The sequence below is a fragment of the Setaria viridis genome, chromosome 2 (genome assembly GCF_005286985.2).
Source record: "Setaria viridis chromosome 2, Setaria_viridis_v4.0, whole genome shotgun sequence".
NCBI lineage: Eukaryota > Viridiplantae > Streptophyta > Magnoliopsida > Poales > Poaceae > Setaria > Setaria viridis.
Window position 1 is genome coordinate 30,293,198 of NC_048264.2, and position 17,599 is coordinate 30,310,796.

At 49.6% G+C, this 17,599-nt stretch overlaps 1 protein-coding gene across 1 annotated transcript; it reads left to right on the forward strand.

Moving 5' to 3' along the window:
- The first annotated feature begins 867 nt into the window (after window positions 1–867).
- On the forward strand, window positions 868–1,516 carry LOC117843866 (uncharacterized). The gene has a single exon (XM_034724609.2). The coding sequence runs from the start codon at window positions 953–955 to the stop codon at window positions 1,514–1,516; it is 564 nt and encodes a 187-aa protein (XP_034580500.1). The 5' UTR covers window positions 868–952.
- The last annotated feature ends 16,083 nt before the right edge of the window (window positions 1,517–17,599 follow it).

Here is a 17,599-nt window from a genome sequence, read left to right on the forward strand (position 1 = left end):
CTACCACTCTTTCTGGCCGACTCGGCACGAGCCTAGCTGGAACATATCCCTTCGGGACGGATCCGCTGCTGGAACGACCTGAAGGAGATATTCATAGGGAACTTCCAGGGCACGTACACACGCCGTCAACTCCTAGGATCTCCGGAGCTGTCGCCAGGGATCGAACAAGTCCCTCTGGGACTACATCCGACGCTTCTCCAGGAAGCGCACTGAGCTCTCCAACGTCGCGGATGCCGACGTCATAGGGGCCTTCCTGGCGGGAACCTCCTGCCGACCCCTCGTCCACGAGCTGGGGCGCCGAGGCCCGCAAACCACGGAGGAGCTCCTCAATATTGCCACCAGCTACGCCTCGGGCGAAGAGGCCGTTGGAGCGATCTTCGACTGCTCCAAAGGCAAGGCAAAGCGGGAGGAGGAAGCTGACGAGGGCACCTCCATCCGCCAGCAGAAGAAGAAAGGCAAGCAGCGGCGCGAGGCTCCCCTCGTGGCTGCTGTGGAGCGCAAGCGAGGACAGCCGCCCCCAGAGGGCACTCCCGGCTTCTTCGACAAGCTGCTCGAGGGACTGTGCCCGAACCATGAGTTCCCCGTGAAACACGCCTATAAGGACTGCAACCTCATGAAGAGGTACTTCGTAGGCAATCCGGTGAAAGGCGACCGGAAGTGGAAGCCCGACGAGGAGAAGAAGGGAGACAAGGAGAAGGAAGACGGCTTCCCCAAGGTGGACGGCTGCTTCATGATCTTTGGCGGCCCGGTGGCGTACGACTCCAAGCGCCGTCAGAAGCTGGAGCGCCGCGAGGTCTACGCGGCCGAGCCTGCGACGCCAGCCTTCCTCGACTGGTCGGGATCCGCCATCACCTTCGACCGGTCCGACCACCCGGGACGCGTCCGGCATCCGGGACGCTACCCTCTCGTCGTCGACCCCATCGTCGGCACAACGCACCTCACCAAGGTGCTCATGGACGGAGGCAGAGGCCTCAACATCCTCTACGCCGAGACCCTCAACGCCATGGGGATTGAACGCTCCCGCCTTCGCCCCAGCAAGGCGCCATTCCACGGCGTCGTGCCAGGGAAACAGGCAATGCCACTTGGGCAAATCGACTTGCTCGTCACTTTCGGGACCCCTTCCAACTACAGGAAGGAGGTCCTCACCTTCGAGGTGGTAGGGTTCCGCGGAACCTACCACGCCATCTTGGGGCGGCCGTGCTACGCCAAGTTCATGGCCATCCCCAACTACACCTACCTCAAGCTCAAGCTGCCGGGGCCCAACGGGGTCATCACTGTCGGCACGTCTTTCCAAAAGGCGTACGAGTGCGATGTGGAATGCTGCGAGTACGTCGCGGCCATCACCTTCACAGGGGATTTGGTGGTCCAGCTCGCGGAGGGCGCCGAGGACCAGCCCGACTCCAAGCAGTCGGCCACCTCCTTCGAGGCCACCGAAGGCATCAAGGAGGTCCTCCTCGACCCCAGCAGCTCCGACGGCCGGACCGTGCGGATCGGCGCTACCCTATCTCCCAAATAGGAAAGCGCGCTCGTCGACTTCCTCCGCGCGAATAGAGACGTCTTCGCGTGGAAGCCCTCGGACATGCCCGGCATTCCGAGAGAAGTCGCCGAGCACTCCTTGAACATCAAGGCCGGCTCCAAGCCAGTAAAGCAAGGTCTGCGCCGCTTCGACGAAGAGAGGCGTAAGGCCATCGGCAAGGAGCTCCACAAGCTTTTGGCGGCCGGATTCATCAAGGAAGTGTACCACCCTGAGTGGCTAGCTAATCCTGTTCTTGTACGAAAAAAGAATGGGAAATGGAGGATGTGTGTTGATTATACCGGTCTAAACAAGGCGTGCCCAAAGGATCCGTTTCCTTTGCCACGCATAGATCAGATAGTCGACTCAACCGTCGGGTGCGAAACCCTTAGCTTCCTTGACGCGTATTCCGGCTACCATCAGATCGCGATGAAAGAGTCCGACCAGCTCGCTACCTCTTTCATCACCCCCTTCGGCCCCTACTGCTACGTTAAGATGCCATTCGGCCTCAAAAACGCGGGGGCTACGTTCCAGCGATGCATGCTGAAATGTTTTGGGGACCTCATCGGGCGGACCGTTGAGGCTTACGTCGATGACATCGTAGTCAAATCCAAGAAGAGCGACCAGCTCGTTCCTGACCTCGAACTAGCCTTCGAAAGGCTGAGGGATAAGCGTATTAAGCTCAATCCCGAAAAATGTGTTTTCGGGGTTCCGAGGGGCATGCTGCTAGGCTTTATCATCTCCGTGCGTGGCATCGAAGCCAATCCGGAGAAGATAGCGGCCATCATCGACATGGGGCCAATCCGAAATATAAAGGGAGTCCAGCGCGTCATGGGATGCTTAGCGGCTCTGAGCCGCTTCATCTCGCGCCTTGGCGAACGGGGGCTCCCTCTCTATCGACTCCTAAAGAAGACTGACCGCTTCGAATGGACCGACGAGGCCCAAGAGGCACTTGACCGACTCAAGGACCTCCTGACGAAGGCCCCGATTCTAGTCCCGCCGACCGACGACAAGCCCCTCCTGCTCTACATCGCGGCGACCACCCAGGTGGTTAGCGCGACCCTAGTGGTGGAATGAGAAGAGGAGGGACACGCTCTCAAGGTGCAACGCCCGGTGTATTTTGTCAGCGAGGTCTTGTCCGAGTTCAAGGCGCGCTACCCACAGATCCAGAAGCTCATCTACGCCGTCCTCATCACGAAGAGGAAGCTGCGCCACTACTTCACCTCCCACCCGGTAACGGTTGTTTTGTCGTTCCCACTAGGCGAAGTGATCCAGAACCAGGACGCCACGGGACGGATCGCGAAGTGGGCGCTCGAGCTCATGGACCAGGGCATCACTTACGCCCCCCGCACCACCATCAAGTCCCAGGTACTCACCGATTTCGTAGCAGAGTGGACGGAGATTCAAACACCATCGGCGCCGGAGAAGCAGGAGTACTGGACAATGTACTTCGACGGGTCGTTGATGAGGGCCCGTGCCGGAGCGGGCCTCGTCTTTGTCTCTCCTCTAGGCGTGCGCATCATGTACATGATCCGCCTCCACTTTCCTGCGTCCAACAATGTCGCCGAGTACGAGGCCCTCCTCAACGAGCTTCGCATCGCCATCGAGCTGGGCATCCGTCGGCTAGACATCCAGGGCGACTCTCAGCTAGTCGTTGAACAAGTCATGAAGGAGTGGAGCTGCCACGACCCCAAGATGGCAGCCTACTACAACGAGGTTCGCAAGCTTGAAGACAAGTTCGACGGGCTGGAGCTCAACCATGTCGCAAGGCGCTTCAACGAGGCAGCCGATGAGCTGGCAAAGGCAGCATCCGGCCAAATGCCCGTACCCGACGGTGTCTTCATCAGCGACCAGTTCAAGCCCTCATTCCATTACCAAGAACCAGCGAGGGTCGGCGAAGCACCACCGGCTCCGGGCTTGGACCCCGACCCAGGGGAGGTCGGCAGCGCACCACCTGTCCCAGGTTCGGGTGCCAGCCATGACAGGGTCGGCCCCGCTTCGCCTGACTCAGTCCCGGAAGCCGACCCCTCCGACCCCGTGGTCATGGAAATCGCGGCAGACCCCGCGGTGGGGGCCGACCCCCCACCCGACTGGAGAGCCCCATACCTCGACTACCTCGTCCGCGACACACTCCCGGCGAACAAAACTGGATGAATGTTCAGTTCTCCAGTAGTGGAGCTTCCCCACCAGCCATTCCTCACCACCCCGGCTGGCGTGGCCCGCGCCAGCTCCTTGCCTCCCCAGTCCCCACCCATGCACTGCCTTACCCGTATGCCTGAATACATGTGAAATTGTAACTCTATACCATCAGATATAGCTAACCCTAAACCTGGTGGAGCATTGTTAAACAAGCCTCTTCTTTGAACCCTAACCTCTAGCAAGGTCGCCACAGTTGAAAGAAGCCAAGGATTGGATTATCTTCTTCTATCTTGACCTCTTTAAGGAAGAACCTTTTGTGCATTGATTATGCAATCGTAGTACTACGAGCAAGGGTATACATCACAGATTCACAGAGGGTGCGAGATCAACTTAGGTGGAACCTTTTTGCTGGCAAGTCCAGAGGGTTTGGGTCCATCCACCGCATGCATGCATGCTATAGCAGCAGTTAGCCTTAGGCATGCCTAGATCTTTAGTTCGGACTAAAATTTATGTTATATCGAATATTCGGAGATTAATTAGGAGGATTAAATCTGAGCTAATTGTAAAACTAATTACACGGATGGAGGGTAATTCACGAGATGAATCAATTAAGCCTAATTAATCCATCATTAGCACATGTTTACTGTAGAATCACATTGTCATATCATGGACTAATAAGGTTTAATAGATTCATCTCACAAATTAGCCTCCATCTGTGCAATTAGTTTTGTAATTAGCCTATATTTAATACTTCTAATTAGTATCTAAACATTCGATGTGAAGAAATTTTAGGAGCTCCTAGAGAACTAAACACCCTTACTATAGCCAGGCAGTAGGTGGTAGTAGTAGCAGACACATCATGGTGCGCTTGGCTGGCTCTCTGCACGTAAGTGCTAAATTTCGCTGCTACCCGATCTGGTGGCTACAGCAGACTGGCGTGAACGCATCCACCTCTTCGGTCCAAAGAAAGGCTTTGCTTCTTGCATGCAGTGCACCCATTGCCTGTACGTGTAGTACTTCTTTTTTGACGGGAAGTGTACTACTGTCGTGCATCTCGCCTACGTGCCCGTCGCCACGCAACACGTGCATTCGCAGCTTAGTTTGCCTAGGTAGGCATGTCCTTGCGGCTGGCCGGTTTCCCAGCCAGCAGCCCGTCGCTGGTGACCGCACCTGCTGCCCCCGTCCCTGCCCGTACGTGCGCCCAGCCTGCCGGGCGCCGCGGTAGCCTGGCACCGCCGCGCGGCGCGGTGGACGTACGCGCCCCGCGGCCCGCACCCACGCGCAGGAGGTTGGCCTGGCAAAATAAGTCTGTTTGCAGACTAGGTGGTGGAAAAAAATTAGGTGCGGACGGCCCCAAGCACTCACCGTGCGGACCTACTCCAGATTCGTGCCGCGTGGCGACTCGGTCCATCCAATGACTGCTCAAGCGCAGGTACCCCCACCTGGGAAAGGCTCAACTCGGCTCCCACCAAAAGACCAAAGTGCGGCTTGGCTCCCAGTGAGAGGCCCACGCCGGAACTCGGCTCCCAACGTAGAAACGCACCTTTACCCCCGCTGCACCCCCATCCGCCACCACTCTTCCTTTGTTGTTGTCCGTCACCGTCCGTCCGTCCCCCTCATCCGCTAGTGCAGTTGCTTCGTTCTGCACCCCCATATGCCTCAACTGGCGCCGGCACAGTCGTCTTGTCCGTCCCTCTCATACGCCCTGATTTTCTTCAAATTGCTTTCCTCCCTCCGGACCATAAACGATTCATATATGCTACGTGATTTGAACCTGAAGCCCGTGAATCTGTGATGAATGTATATAAGTATATCAATATAATTTAGTTTGCAGGAGCTGACAAAAATTCGAGAAAAAATAGCTAGTGCTAGGAAATAACAAGCTTTTGTACTGGAGTGTACTACTGATAACTTATTTTCCATCAGTATATGGTGCAATTTGAGACATAGAGGATTGATTGGTGTTTCTTCTCTGCATGGCTGCAAAGGAGGAAACAAATTTTATCAGCAAGGCTACAGAGCAGGAAATCATCAGAGAAAAGGAGCAAGAGTAAACCATGTGCATTTTTCAGATAAAAAAATACATTGTACAGTAGAGGTTACAACCAAGGAAACGATCATCAAACTACTACAAATACTGTACAATCCTTTCCACTATTTAATCCAGTGCAGCTGCGTTGATTGTCCATTCTCAATTGCATCACTCACGGTAGTCAGCAGCAAATGGAAATATGGAATGCATCTTTTATTATCTCTGTTGGCGTCAGTTCTTCTCTTTCTTCTCATCATATCTTCTGAATTTTTCTTGTGAACCATTTGGTTTGTGGATGCCTGCATAAATGATAAAAGTGTCCACATGGATTGCTGCTTGCCATGCAAATTAGTTCTGTCTTCCAGGTCACCATTGTCTACAATCAGAATCAGCGTACATATTAGACATTTATATCAATTATGTAGATATTGGTGAGGTTCTACATATAATAAAGAAGTGGCAAAAGCTCCTATTTCAGTCACAAGAAGTCCATGGCCTGAAGCATCAAAATAAGAGAAGCTAGCAACTGATAAGAGAGAACCGGATTGGTGTGTAACTTAGATCTGAAGCAAAGAATACAACCAATCCTAACCACGTATACACAAGCTTGGAGGCGATTGGGTCGACGAATGTGAGAAGATGTTGTGTGCGCTCTTACTGCGCGGTAGCATAAAGGGGGTTGGCAACAGATTGATGAGGACATCAACACAAACGATACATCCACGCCGACACAAGTATCAGTTTCTGGTGCCATTACTCGCACTCGTGCTCGTCAACTCAACCATCAGGTGAGTACACTCTTGAATTCATGTCCATCATATTTAGATCATGGAGACACGTGCACTCTTGTTTTTCTTAGGAACCAAGAAGAAGACCAAAAGAGAAAAGGATTCGCGCAGGCTGGATTCGAACTGCATAACAACACCAACTTGTGACGGTCACCACTCTCACATACGGACTCAGATTTGGGCATTAAATTACTTCAAAAATCCTTATGAAGTCTATTTTCATATGGATCTAGAATCATATCCATATCTGTTCTGAGGCGGCCACAATGATCAAATTACTACCAAGAAGTTTTTCGGTTCGAGGTGTTGTGTCGCCTTATTTTAGCCCAATGGGCCATGTATCAAGTTGGGTCCATCAGGGACGCGTCCTAGGGTTGGAGCACGATCCCAACATCCTTGTGGTCGTCCTCCCATGTTCTTATACCCCTTAACCGCCACCAGGAACACTCGGATTTTGTTTAGATCAAGTTTAGCTTTTATTACTTGCTCGTAAGCGCGCGTGCTGGATCGGCCGCCCGTCTACTTGTTCTTGCTAGTTCTTCGTCTGCTTACAGGACGAGTGCCCTAGTGGTCGGGTGACGCGCTCCACAAGATCGTAGTAGCCTTTGGAGGTGGTGTATCGGTTGCTAAGGTGCAGTGTCCTTGGGAGGCTGTAGTTGGGCCATGAACATCATCTCCATTCACCAATCGAGTTATCCCACGCCCTCTCATCGAAAGATCGGGAATCAACCCAATGGGTTCACATCAGTTGTTAATCAGAGCAAGGTTTATTGGTGAGAGACTTCCAATCCTTCGCTGTTTTAATTTTCCTATAGTCCAGAAAAGCCAAAAAAAATGGTAGATTAGTTTATTCGCAATCCTATAAACCCTTTGAGCCTTTGCTAGTACTGCTTAGTTAGGGCTTGTTGAGTTTTTGGTTGCATTGGTTGTGTCGAGTTGCTGGACTGTTTTAGTCCTTTAGAGTTTCAAGTTCTTGTCACGTTCTAGTCACAGTCCTGTGCTACCATATAAACCCTCTGTTGGCTGAATCTGAGTACATCTTTATGTTCAAGTCAGACTAGGAATCTGAGTTGATCAAGACCGAATCCCACGTGGTGTTGAAGTTCGAGTTGGAATCGGTTTTGAGTCCGAATTGATTGTTGCGTCGTGTTACTAAATCTTGTTGCTGTTGCGCTTGTACTAGATATATTGAAGTGTTCCAGATAGGCAGCAGGAGTTCATACATATACTCGACTTCTCCACGTTGTGCATATCCATATTAGCTCGGCTTACTCCACAGAGAGAGAGACACAGAGAGTGGTGTTTGACTCTTTTACCGGAATACCCTTGTACTCTCGAAAAAAGCATGTGTGGTGTTTGACTCTTGTGAAGTCCCTTTGTTTATATAATCAGTTTTGAGGATCCCCTGAAAAAAAGGAAAAGAAGAAGAAGAAGAGAAAAAGAAAAAAGAAAAGAAGAGAAAAGAAAAAAGAAAGGAAAAGAAAAAGAACCAGGAAGAAAGGGGGCTGTTCGTTGTGCTTCTCTATTGTTTCCGATGGTGTGTTGTGACTTCCTTTGTGTCCAGGCTCGCGCCTCTAGCACGGTCTAGGCTAGGACCAGCACAGTACCACCGTTGAACGATAATTTAGCTTGCTTTTATAACTAATGTGGTACCAGTACTTCCTTACTTCAGCTCACCTACAGCTCCACATATTCGACTACAGCTTGACAGGCCTTGTTGCTGCGGCACCGATACACTTTGTTCCACGGTTGCAGACTTGTTGGTTGTCGTCCCCTCCTGTTGAGCAAGGTAAGAATTGGTAAGAGCTTGTGAAACAGGTTGAGAGTGAGTGTCTTGCAGTAGCTACATCCTAATAGCTGTAGGGCTTTTATTTCTTCACTTGTTTTCTTGTTTCCACTGTTCGTTTTACCATGACAGGTTCTAAGGATGTTGGCAGTATGAAACATTCACCTCACACTAAGGGCATCATACAACATTTCGAAAGGCAGGTGAAGTTGTACACAGAAGGACTTGATGATGACTTGCAGGTGATGAATGATAAGATTGGGCAATTGGAGGCCACACAGATCAACACAAGCACCAAGCTTAAAACGGTGGAGGCGTAAGTTGTTCATATTGATAAAAGTCTTGCTGCTCTTTTAAGGCATTTTGATGAGATGCATGCCAAAAACACTAATAGGTATGATGGAGATAACAAGAAGGATGAGCGTGTCGAGGACAATTGGGATGCTGATACTGAACAAGATGACCAAGATGCTCATGATCGCCGACAGCTACGTACTAATTGTAGAGGTATGGGTGGGGCGATGTAAGGTACATAATAATGATGATGCTTTCAATAAGATAAAATTTAAGATACCTCCTTTTGATGGTAAATATGATCTTGACGCATACATTACTTGGAAGATTGCTGTTGATCAAAAGTTTGCATGTCATGAATTTCCTGAGAATACACGTGTTAGGGCTGCTACTAGTGAGTTCACCGATTTTGCTTCTATTTGGTGGATAGAACATGGCAAGAAAACTCCTAATAACATACCACAAATATGGGATGCTTTGAAACGGGTCATGCAGGCTAGATTTGTTCCTTCTTACTATGCATGTGATCTGTTAAATAAGTTGCAACAATTTAGATAGGGTGCTAAAGTGTAGAAAAATATTATGAGGAATTACAAATGGGTATGCTGCATTGTAACTTAGAGGAGGGTGAAGAACCTGCTATGGCTAGATTTTTGGATGGTTTAAACCTGCTATGTGCAGAGATTTGTTGCTAGTTGCACGACATGTCAAAAGGCTAAGTCATGGTTAAATCCACATAGTTTGTATTTGCCTCTACCTGTTCCTAGTGCTCCTTGGGAAAATATTTCTATGGATTTTGTGTTAGGATTGCCAAGGACTAGGAAGGGATGTGATAGTGTGTTTGTGGTTGTTGATAGATTTTCTAAGATGGCACATTTCATACCATGTCATAAAACTAATGATGATACTCATATTGCTGATTTGTTCTTTCGAGAAATTGTTCATTTGCATGGTGTGCCCAACACAATTGTTTTTTATCGTGATGCTAACTTTCTTAGTCATTTTTGGAAGACTTTATGGGCAAAATTGGGGACTAAGCTTTTGTTTTTTACTGCATGTCGTCCCCAAACTGATGGTCAAACTGAAGTTATGAATAGAGCTTTGTCTACTATGTTAAGGGTTGTTTTAAAGAAGAACATTAAGATGTGGGAAGATGGTTTGCCTCATATTGAATTTGCTTATAATCGCTCGCTGCATTCTACTACAAAGATGTGCCCATTTTAGATTGTTTATGGTTTGTTGCCTTGTGCTCGTATTGATTTAATGCCTTTGCCATCTTCTGAAAAACTAAATTTTGATACTACTAAGCGTGCTGAATTGATGTTAAAATTGCATGAGACAACTAAAGAAAACATAGATCATATGAATGCTAAATATAAGTTTGCTGGTGATAAAGGTAGAAAGGAACTAAAGTTTGAACCTGGATATTTAGTTTGGTTGCATTTGAGAAAGGAAAGATTTCCTAAATTGCGAAAATCTAAATTGGTACCTCGGGTTGATGGACCGTTTAAAGTGTTAGAGAAAATTAATGATAATGCATATAAACTCGATCTGCTTGCATATTTTGGGGTTAGTCCCACCTTTAACATTGAAGATTTAAAGCTGTATTTGGGAGAGGAAGCTGAGCTTGAGTGGAGGACAACTCAAATGCAAGAAGAGGAGGAGGATGAGGACGTCAACACCAACAATACATCCACGCCGACACAAGTACCAATTTCTGATCCCATTACTCGCGCTTGTGCTCGTCAACTCAACCATCAGGTGAGTACACTCTTGAGTTCATGTCCATCATATTTAGACCATGGAGACACGTGCACTCTTGTTTTGCTTAGGAACCAAGGAGAAGTCTGAAAGGGAAAAGAATTCGTGCAGGCTGGATTCGGACTACAAAATAACAAAAACTTGTGACGGTCACCACGGTCGTATATGGACTCGGATTTGGGCGTTCAAGTACTTCATGAAATTCTTATGAAGTCTATTTTCATATGGATCCAGACTTATGTATATATCTGTTCTGAGGCGGCCGCAATGATTAAATTATTATCGAGAGGTTTTTTGTCTGAGGTGCTGCATCGCCTTATTTTAGCCCAATGGGCCGTGTATCAAGTTGGGTCCATCAGGGACGCGTCCTAGGGGTTGGAGCACGACCCCAACACCCTTGTTGTTATCCTCCCATGTTCTTATACCCCTTAGCCGCCACCAGGAACATTCGGATTTTGTTTAGATTAAGTTTAGCTTTGCTACTTGCTTGTAAGCACGCGTGCAGGATTAGCCGCCTGTCTTCTTGTCTTTGGAACCCCACCATAATTGAGATTGAGTTTGAAACCTTCATCTACATCTAGTAATTCAATACTTGTTATACTTGTTCTTGCTAGTGCTTCGATTGCTTACAAGACTAGTGCCCTAGTGGCCAGGTGACGCACTCCACAAGATCGCGGTAGCCATTGGAGATGGTGTATTAGTTGCTAAGGCGCATCATCCTTGGAAGGTTGTAGTTGGGCTGTGAACGTCGTCTCCATCCACCAATCAAGTTATCCTACGCCCTCTTATCAAAAGATCGGGAATCAACCCAACAGGTTCTTCACGTCACATATGACTAAGGCGACGACGGATGAGGAAGCAGGTGGCGGCGGACAAGGAAGGCGATGGCAGTGGGTCAGCAGCGGATGACGGACGCTTAGGGTGCCTTTGGTTGGGCTTTCCAACATGCTTTTGCTTTTGCAAAAGCCAAAAGCCAACCAAAGGCCTAAAAGCTCTACGTGCTTTTGCCCAAAAGCTACTTTTGCTCTAGTACAAAATCAAAAGCACCTTCCCCCCTGCTTTCAAGTGCTTTTGGGATAAAAAATTACCCACCTGCCACTGATTATGAAGGTAATGATTCGTTTTTTGCCCCAATCTATTTCTCCCGACGCGTCCGTCCGCTCCTCCCCATCGCTGGCCCGTCGCCGCACCCCGCCGCCCGTCGCCGCCGGACGCCGTCCGCCGGCCCGCCATCCGCTGCCCCCGGTCGCCGGTCCGCTTCCCGCCGACCCGGCGCCCCCGGCCGCCCGCCACACCCCCACCCCCGGACGGCCGCCGCCCGACGACCCCGATCGCCGCCGCCCGTCGCCCCAGGTCGCCGGCTGCTGGCCAGCCGTCCGCCATCCGCCGGCCCGCCGTCCGCCACCCTCGGTCGCCGGCCCGCCTCCCGGCGCCCCCGACCGCCCGCCACACCCCACCCCCCAGACGGCCGCCGGCCCGGCGCCCCCGGCCGCCCGCCACACCCCGCCCCCCCGGACGGCCGCCGCCTGACGACCCCGGCCGCCGCACCCCACCGCCCGTCGCCCCCGGTTGCCGGCCGCCGGCCAGCCGTCCGCCGCTCCCTGCTCATCCATGTTGAAGGATGGTGTATAGAACTTTTGATGGATATAATTCTATTTATGTGGACCAATCACTTTAATAGATGAAAAATATATAAAATTTATTTTGTTACGAGCAATTTGCATATAAACACACTCATAGACCTTTAGGGCATTACAGGTATTTCTTACACAGCCTACAGTTTCACAGCTCCTCTAACCAAACGGTCTTCTGCTTTTCCCATAGCTGCTTTCTCACAGCTACTTTTCCACAGCCCACAGCTCACAGCAGCTTTTCTAAAAATCACAGCAACCAAACACACCTTTAGTTGTCGCCCTGGAGCCATGGGAGCCAAGCCGAGCTGAGGGAGTCGATCGAGTAGGTTGGCGCAGCGCTCAGATCGAGACAAACATCGGATGTCTGGAGTTGCCACGCGGCATGCATCTGGGACGGGTCCCCTCGTTGAGAACTCTACGGACCGTCCCCACAGAAATTTTTTTTCCGTCGGTACCGTAGGCGTGGACGCGTGGTACCTGCTGGCATGGCCTGTAGCCTGTGCGCGCGCGGGGTGGCCGGGCCGGCACCGTACCGTCGTACAACGAGCCCCTGCATGGTGGTTGCTGCGTGCCTGCCTTGGCTGCGCACCGCATGCATGCATGGCCAATCGGGACGCCGATCATGTCGGCCGCGGCCGTACGTAATTACATGGTCCATGCATGCAATGCGTGAGCAGGAGGGGCGACTGTGAATCGATGCGTGCCTTGATCGCGTGCTCGTGCTCGGTCGGGCCAGCCGGCCGGTCAGCCGGTTTCTGCGCTGGGATGTACGTATGGCTAGCTTTCTCTGCACCAATGGGTGGGTAGATCGTATAGTGGATGGGAGCTCGGCTGTGAACAACTGTACGTGATGCACGTCTTTTTCTGCACCAATAATGGATGGATTGATCCGTGGGGAGATCGAGGTCGAGATTCCATGGTGGGATGCCCGGAAGAACTGAACTGCTACTGCGCCTCGTTGTGTTGTGGTCTCTCGTGGATTGGTCATCATCATGCAACTCGTGAATCGACGTCAATGTGTGAGAACTCAGCTATTGGGTAGCGCAGATGCATGGCAGCACGTATGGTCCATTTACTTTTGTACGTACGCGCTCTCGATCCCAGCTTACATGGCAGATCTGTAGGCGCTGTAGTGTTTGAGTTGCATTAACATCCTCGGGCACACTGCCGGAGGTTCCTATATTGACCCGCGCGCCCACCGTGTCTACGCTGGGCTGGCCGCCTTTGAAAGCAATCCCTCTTATTAAGCCATTATCATACCCCAAGCCGTTGCTTTGCTTCTTCGTCCTCCGGTGGCGATGTAATACAGTAAGTTAGTAAATCGATGACCGGGGATACTTAAGAGCTGGAGGGTGACCGGGTCCGTCTTTCAGTCAGCCACAGCTTTCCCTATCACCTCGCCGGTGTGGCCTGCTTCCATTTCTCACCGTCCCAAGGATAAGATCGATGCCACGCATATAATTAACGAGATGCAGATACGCAGTGCGCGCTCTGCCCGTACGCCTCCGCTCGCCCACAACCGCGGCGCGTTACTCAGCTCGCACACGGCCGCGCGCTGCTGCGCGGCGCCAGCGGATGCCTGCATGCATGCCTGTGTCTGTGTGCCGAGCGCAGAGGCCGTCATGCGAGCGCCCACTCCCCGGCCGCCGCCTTGAAACTTGCGGTCGGCCTCTAGCAAATCTCTCGTGGGTGCTCGGTGCTCCCGTGTCGAACGGTTGATACTGGATACCCAGGTCGGGCCGCCGGTCGTCGTCGCCTCTGCATCCGCGCGGCTCTGCATCAATTGATCGGTGTGTGTGGATCGCTGAGGGATGCTGCAGGAGAGGTCAGCCCGGATCAGGCCTCCGGCCAGTGCTGTGACGCACATCTGCCCCGCGCGCGACTGCGGCCATGTGACGTCGTCGCCGGATGTCCGGCCGGGCATGCATATGGTGGTCCATATAATTGGTCAGCGCGGGCTCCAACTGGGGAAGGCGCCTTATATACATTCTGTCCATTTCTCCAGAGTATTTTTATATGTGTTCTTTTCTTAGGGCAAGTACAAAGGAGAGACAACACTCGTCGTTTTGGTGCCACGCAAGCAAAAGGAGCTGATGTGTACGGTATTCAATGAAGAGAGAGACGCGAGCCGTCGTCTCGCGAGGCGACGGCCGCGGCCCGTGCTCCGAGAAGACGCCGATGCGTTGTATCAGTCGATTTCTCCCGACGGCGGTGCCGGCTAATCCAGTGAGGGCGCGCGTGTGTGATGACGGTGCTGCCTGATTTGCTATTCTTTTGCCGGAAAAATCATCAAGGGAGCAAACCTGGCCTACGAGTGCACCGCTCGCACTGTGCTGCCCACCGGTCACCTGCTCCCCGCCGTCCGCCGGTCACCTGCGTCGCCGGCCGGACGCACAAGCCGAGCTGCCGAGCCATGCTCCTCGTGCGGAGCTGCGCCGAACGCGGGACGCCGCACTGCGCTGCCCGTGCGGAGCTGCACCGGCCGCCAGGCACCAAGCCTGCAGCCAGAGCTGAGCTGCCGGACCCGCGCTCTACTCCCTAAATCGAATCGAGAGATTGGATTGAGACTTGAGAGAGAGACAGAAAGAGATACGAGTCAACGGGTGGGGAGAGAAAGTTCAGATAAGAGATAAGGTCCTTGTATTTTTACGATGTGAAATCCCATATACATCCTTTAGACAGGGAAGAAGGGTTGAAATAAAATGAAATGTTACATTACGGTCCTTTCTAACATGTCTGTATTCTCATGCAGCATACACCATGTGTTATCTCAAACAACCAACAAAATGGTACACAAAGATTATATGTACGTTTGATTATCATAATTTACGTGTCTAAGTATGAATTAAACAGTTTGTAGACGGTACAGAGACAAATTATTGTATAAACTGATTTTTTTTGTCTGTGTCTAATCCAGCCGTCTACACTATTGTACATGTCCTTATTGGTTGCACATCGATCTAGTAGAACAAATAAATAAATTAATAACCAGCAATGGCCATCTCACACGTGCCAATTGCATCGATCTCTCAACAGCCTGGATTCACATGCACTCGGCGGCAAAAAGGCCATGGTTACGGTTTTAGATGACTGCAAATCAGTGAGCTTATTGTTGGAGCTAGCTAATTAACTCATTAATTTTTGGAGAGCTAGTGTGTTGTTGTGTACCATTCAGCAATGCAAGCTGATGATGCCAAGCAAGAATCGATTTGAACTTGCATTGGATCGGAGCTGCTGCATTATTGGTAGCTAGTTGGAGAGAGAGGTGTCAATGATGGATTGATAGGCAGATCCTCTTCATTTATTGGGACGGCCATCGCATCGGCGATGTACGCCGCTTTACCAAAACCGGTCCGTTTTAAGGCCGGAGCGAGATCGTTGGGTTGTCCATTCGATTCAGGCCCACTGATTGCTGCCTCTCAGCTAGTACGGACCGTCGCCGCAGCAGCTCGCGTCGCGACAAGCTCGGCAGCTTCCATCACTCCGGCCGGCCGCCTAGTTTTTGCGCTTTAATTTGCATCAGGATCGGAGGAGACGATATTTTGTGCGCTGCTAGCTGGCAGCTCTGAGACCACCACCGTCGTCCACAGCTCTCTGCGAGCTAGCTTGATCCATCGGCGATCCAGCACGGATCCGATCATCGGCACTGTTCACTGAAGCCGATTGAGCTCCCCAAGACGTACGTGCGTGTCCATGCCTTTGGGAAGCTAAGCATATGCTGATTGTTAACCTTTCACATTCTGTAAGTTTACTGAAAGCAGAAACGGTACTTGCCGGATATACACGTGGCGTTGTTCTCTCGAGGTCTCGATATCTAGAGGTTGGGGATGCCATGTACTATATGCTCACTGCTCACGGATTCCATCTTCTCAGTAAAAGCACGTGAAATGTGGCATCCAACAATGATCTTGCACCTCGAAATTGATCACAGACTTTCTGCAAAAACACCATCTCGATATACTTTGGTCTCTTCTAGTTGCTTGTGATGTGCTAAACATATATGTCTCTCTCCCGGCCGCTTAGGCACTTGCTGGAGTTGGTCCATCCATTTATCCTTCAAGATCCTACTCTATTTTCGCAAGATTTACCTGCGTTATCAAGCCACGAGCTAATATGGGTATCATCTTTTCAATATAAATTATTATATAATATATGTCACGCTGATCATGTATTACCAAAGAATAAGCAAAATCCCTCCAATCAGAACCACTCCTAGCAGTAGTTAGGTTCATGCTCATGTATAAAGGGTATTAAAAAGATACATCACTGCACAAAATTTGCTGACCTACATGAATTGTTTTCAAGAGTTAGTTCCGTCTTGCCATTTTCCAAGAGCTAATCTTTTCATTTGAATCATCAATCCAAGATCATAACCATTTTCTGTTTATTGTCAGAAACTAGCTCCAAATCCAAATCAATTTCAGTATGATACAAAATTATTCCCTCCGTTTGTTACCAACTTTTGGACACAACGTTTGACCATTCATCTTATTCAAAATATTTTTTGAAATATTATTTTATTTGTTGTGACTTATTTTATCATCGAAGGTACTTTAAGCATGACTTACAATTGTTATACTTGCACTAAATTTTTGAATAAGATAATGGTCAAATGCCATGATTAAAGGTCAACCATGAGAAACACTTAGGAGTGGAGCGAGTAAATATCTATGGTCTTGCTCAACTAGTACCCATATTCAGATTCAGACATAGTTATTTTGGAGAATTTCTGGGATTTTTAGTTGTTAGGCTGATCTCAGCAAGTGTTTTCATTAATCTATCTATTTAATCTGACAATTTTTCTAGTTTAGGCAAATTATTCTTTGAACTGTAGCATAGAAATTTTTTACTGCACCGATAATGAAACTTCAATTTCGATCAGGTCTAAAGTTAATTTGTTGAGTAATTAGTTGTTTCCACTATGTATGAGCCAATTAAGGACCGCAAAAACCATGCAAAACATGAAATAATGGAAATGATTTTGTATATAAAAGAGTAGGCCGTGCCAAATATTGCCATTGGGCAACATATCTTGATCATATCCTTCTCTTGTACCCGTGCAACACTAACATTGATGAGAGAGAGAGAGAGAGAGAGAGAGAGAGAGAGAGATCCGTACGTTACGTTCTCATCCACATACACATGGAAGTTCCAATTTCCAAATTTGGGCTGATCGAAGCACGTGGACATATATATATGCAGACATTTTCATTAGTAATGCTCGCCTAGGTCGGAGTACAAGGTAGATGGATAGGGTCACATCTAGAGAATGGTGACATTGTACGGCCAGTCATGCATTACTTTTACCATGCATGGTAAGGGGAAATGATTGTGGAAAACAAGATTAAACCATTGTTCTTGCACTTTTTCCTTGCTAGCTAGTTTATTTTTGCTTCTCTTATCTACACCACGGCATTGCGAATGACCCATTGTTTGGAGTCCTTCATCTATTATAATAATATATGTGTTATGCAATAAGTATTCCCTCTGTTTTAAAGCATATAATATTTATGAACTAATTAGCTTGTCCTAGATTACACATATTTTTAAAACGGAGGGGGGTAGATCCTAGAATCTAAGATAACCATAAATGGGGAAAACAGAAATGTTCAAGAAATACCATAAAAGAAAAGGAGCGAAATGCTTCCAACC

Coding starts and splice junctions, on each gene's coding strand:
- LOC117843866 (XM_034724609.2), top strand. CDS start 953: ATGGACGGAGGCAGAGGCCTCAACATCCTCTACGCCGAGACCCTCAAC.